The 3,290-nt window shown below is 58.9% G+C and overlaps 1 protein-coding gene across 1 annotated transcript in view; it reads right to left on the bottom strand.

Moving 5' to 3' along the window:
• Positions 1 to 1,596: 1,596 nt before the first annotated feature.
• The window catches only part of LOC137905002 (uncharacterized), a 1,923-nt gene continuing 229 nt past the window's right edge, over positions 1,597 to 3,290 (bottom strand). Inside the window, exons 1-3 of the mRNA XM_068749228.1 lie at positions 3,079 to 3,290; positions 2,588 to 2,648; positions 1,597 to 2,509 (exon numbers count right to left, since the gene is read on the bottom strand). The exon at positions 3,079 to 3,290 is cut by the window's right edge and continues 229 nt beyond it. Coding sequence (XP_068605329.1) covers positions 1,713 to 2,509; positions 2,588 to 2,648; positions 3,079 to 3,290 — 1,070 coding nt within the window. The 3' untranslated portion in view covers positions 1,597 to 1,712. The remainder of the gene's footprint in view (positions 2,510 to 2,587; positions 2,649 to 3,078) is intronic.

Raw genomic sequence — 3,290 nt, 5'->3', positions numbered from 1 at the left:
CTCACCCACGGCCGGGTCAGGTCGTTTCGTAGGGGCGGGCTTCAGCCTCAGACGCCTGTCCGTCAATAATGAGACAAACGTCTGCTGGAGACAAAGACGAAGAGACGATCAGCCACTGTGGACGTTCATCGAGATCACGGCCAATCAGGACGCAGAGTCGCTGGACTCACGGTCCGGCTCAGTCCGGGACCAGGAGTCCTCCTCCTCTTCGTCGTCGTCTTCCACTTTGATCACTTCGGTCGACGCCCCCCTGCAGGCTGGGATCAGAGCAAAGAGTCAGAGACGGCGGGACGAGGACGGGAGGAGGAGCGTCCTCTACTCACCGGCCCGTGCGTGGGATCCCGTCCGGAGTCTGAGGATGGCCTGGCGTCCTGGTTGGACACGCGGGACGGCGCCGCCGGACCTGCAGGAGACGGACCAGAGGGGGTTCAGGACCAGTCCGTCCGGTTTGTCGGGTCGTCTCCGGGAGACGTCGTCAAACCGCTGATACCCCCCCCCCCCTGATCCCAGGAGAGGGACGCCCCCCCCACCCCCCCCCCCCCCCCTCAAACCAGTGAAGCCCGACTGTCACGTGATCTTGTTCTAATTTAAATAAACCCCAGATTTGGTCTTTGATTCCTTTCATTTCGTTATTTCTCGTTACCTCGCCACGTTCCGTTCCTCCTCGGTTCGTTACCGGGCACCGCAGGCGGGCGGGCTCTTGGCGCGGCGCGCTGGCGCTGCCGCTGGCGGCGCGCAGGGCCGCCGCGCGCGCGGCGCGGAGCTCCAGGAGGCGCAGCTTCCGCCGCAGCACCTCGTTCTCCTTGCGGCTGCGGGAGATCTCCAGCTGCAGCACCGCGTAGCCGCCGTCCACCAGCTCGCAGATCTCCGCCACCGCCGTGTTCGCCAGCACCTCCATGATGGAGGCGAGCTGCGCGTGGAAGCCCGCGGCCGGAGACATGACGTGGACGAAGCGCGCGGGACGAGCAAAACGCGCAGTCCTTTGATCTGAAGGGAAAATTCCACCTGATGTAAACAGCGCCGACGCAAACCCGGAAGTGAGGCGGAGTGAAAAGGACCCGGGCCGATGCGCATGCGCAGAGGATCATTTTACACAACCGATGAGATGAGACTCGTTCAATCGAACGCAGAGCTCAACCTTCAGGTCGAACCTGATCCGGGATCAAACTCCTGTCACATATAAACCTGCTGATCCGGATTTATAGAGCCGACCCAAAGGAAACCGGTTCAGAACCCCCCCCCCAATCTGCTGTTTAATCCCACAGGAAATGGAAGGATTCAGAGGAAACAGGAAGAATGTTACCTCTAACCCCCCCCCCCCCCCCCCCGCAAAACAAGCATATTTCCTGAAGAAATTTTCTATTTTCCAGAATTTTATATATAGAAAAAAATCAATTGCTTTCCTACAATAGAGCAAAGTTCTTAAAATGAAAACGTTCTCAGGTTCTGAGCTGTAATTAATCTGTTTTTTGTTTTAATTTTATTTGCATCTTAACAAAAACAACTGGATCTGATGCTAGCAGGCTAACAGCGGTTAGCTTCTAGTTTATGCAGAATAAATGTCCTTCATCTCGTTCATAAAGACACGACAGAACGCAAATATGATCAGTTTTAATGTTCGGAACAGCAAAAGGAAACAACGTTCGGCTCGCCGCCGGGTCGCAGGTGTCTGTAACGTCCCGGCGTCCCCCCCCCCGGCGGAATGTCGAGCCTCACTCGCTCTGGGCGTTGGGGTGACACTTCTTCATGTGCAGCTTGAGGCTGTACTTGACGATGAAGCTGCGGCCGCAGAGCGTGCACGTGAACGGCCGCTCCCCCGAGTGGACGCTCAGGTGCGACTTCAGGTGCGCCGACTGGGTGAACCTTTTCCCGCACTGCTCGCAGCTGAAGGGTCTCTCTCCGGTGTGGATCCGCAGGTGAACGTCCAGGTTCTGCGCCGTGGCGTACGTCCGGCCGCACACGGAGCACACGAAGCGCTTCCCCCGGGCGCCGCCGCCGCCGCCGCAGAGGCCGTAGTTCAGCGCGTCGCCGTTGTCGTACTCGAACGCCGAGTTGCTGCCTTCGGACATCTGGGAGTCCAGGGAGGCGGATCCCGAGACGCTGATCAGTTTGAGCCCGAAAGCATCGTCCGGGTTCTCGTTCTGGTGGAACCGGGCGAACGGCGCCTGGGCTTCGTCCGGTTTGGTCCACGCCGGGCTGGGCGGAGACTCCGCCACGGCGCCGCCGCTGTAGTAGGACGGCTGTCTCCTAGCGCCCTGAGGGACCAGCGGGACGTCCCGGTCCATCTGTGAGGCGTAGGCCTCGATGTCCTCCCCCTCCTCGCCGTCCAGCCGACTGGAGCGTCCCGTCTGGCCGGGGGGCGAGTCCAGAGTGTAGACGTTTACGATCGTCTGCGTTCCCGCGCTCGGCTGATCGGACGCTTCGGGACCCGAGCGGCGTCTCTTCCTTCGCCGGCTGACGGCGGCGCCTCTGGCTCCGCCCATCCCTCCGTCAGCAGGCGCTCTGCTGTCTGAAACCCAAAATGAATCATCCTGTGAGCTCAGAGCGGGTCCAGACCACCCCCCCTGGTGGCGGCACCAAGACTCACCGCCCCCACAGCTGTGGTTGCTGTCCGAGTCTTCGTCTTTGATCAGCACCACATCTGGAAGCTGAACAAAGAGACATTTAAAGTCTTGTATAATACTCATTTAATTAATCTAGAATATTTAACGTCCTGAGCCCTGATTGGTTGTTTATAAGAAGGCGGCGGCTTTAACTTAAAGTCATTAACGGTTTTATTTATATCATTTTAAACCCAAACTGTTTTTATTTTATTCTTGAGATCAATAAAATTAACACGTTGTCACAAAAGTACAAACTTCCAGCGAGATCGCGAGCTAACGCGTGACTGCGCATGCGCAGCGGCGAAGGTACGCCTCGAAACGTGATGACGTCAGCCATGTTTATCGCTTTGACGTTCTGGAACTTCTTACGTTACGTCCGCTGCGTGGAGACAACGTTGATTTATTGATCACGTGAAATCTAACTATCGATAATCCGCTCCGGTCGGCGCGTGAACGTGACGACGGTTGCGCGCACCTCCTCCCGCGGCACCCCAGCGGGCGCTCCCGCGTCACTGTCCGCCCGCCGCGCGCCCTCCGGCTCCGGTGCCGCCTCGGCCTGGCCGCCGTTGCCCCGGACAACGATGGACTCGATGAGGTGCAGCTTCTTCCTCAGGTCGTCGTTCTCCTCGCGGCGGCGGGAGACTTCCCGCCGCAGCACCGCGTAGGCCCCGCCCACCAGCTCGCAGA

The sequence above is a fragment of the Brachionichthys hirsutus genome, chromosome 15, assembly GCF_040956055.1.
Source record: "Brachionichthys hirsutus isolate HB-005 chromosome 15, CSIRO-AGI_Bhir_v1, whole genome shotgun sequence".
NCBI lineage: Eukaryota > Metazoa > Chordata > Actinopteri > Lophiiformes > Brachionichthyidae > Brachionichthys > Brachionichthys hirsutus.
The sequence above is the reverse complement of the archived record's forward strand: the minus strand, read 5'-3'. Positions and strand labels throughout refer to the sequence as shown.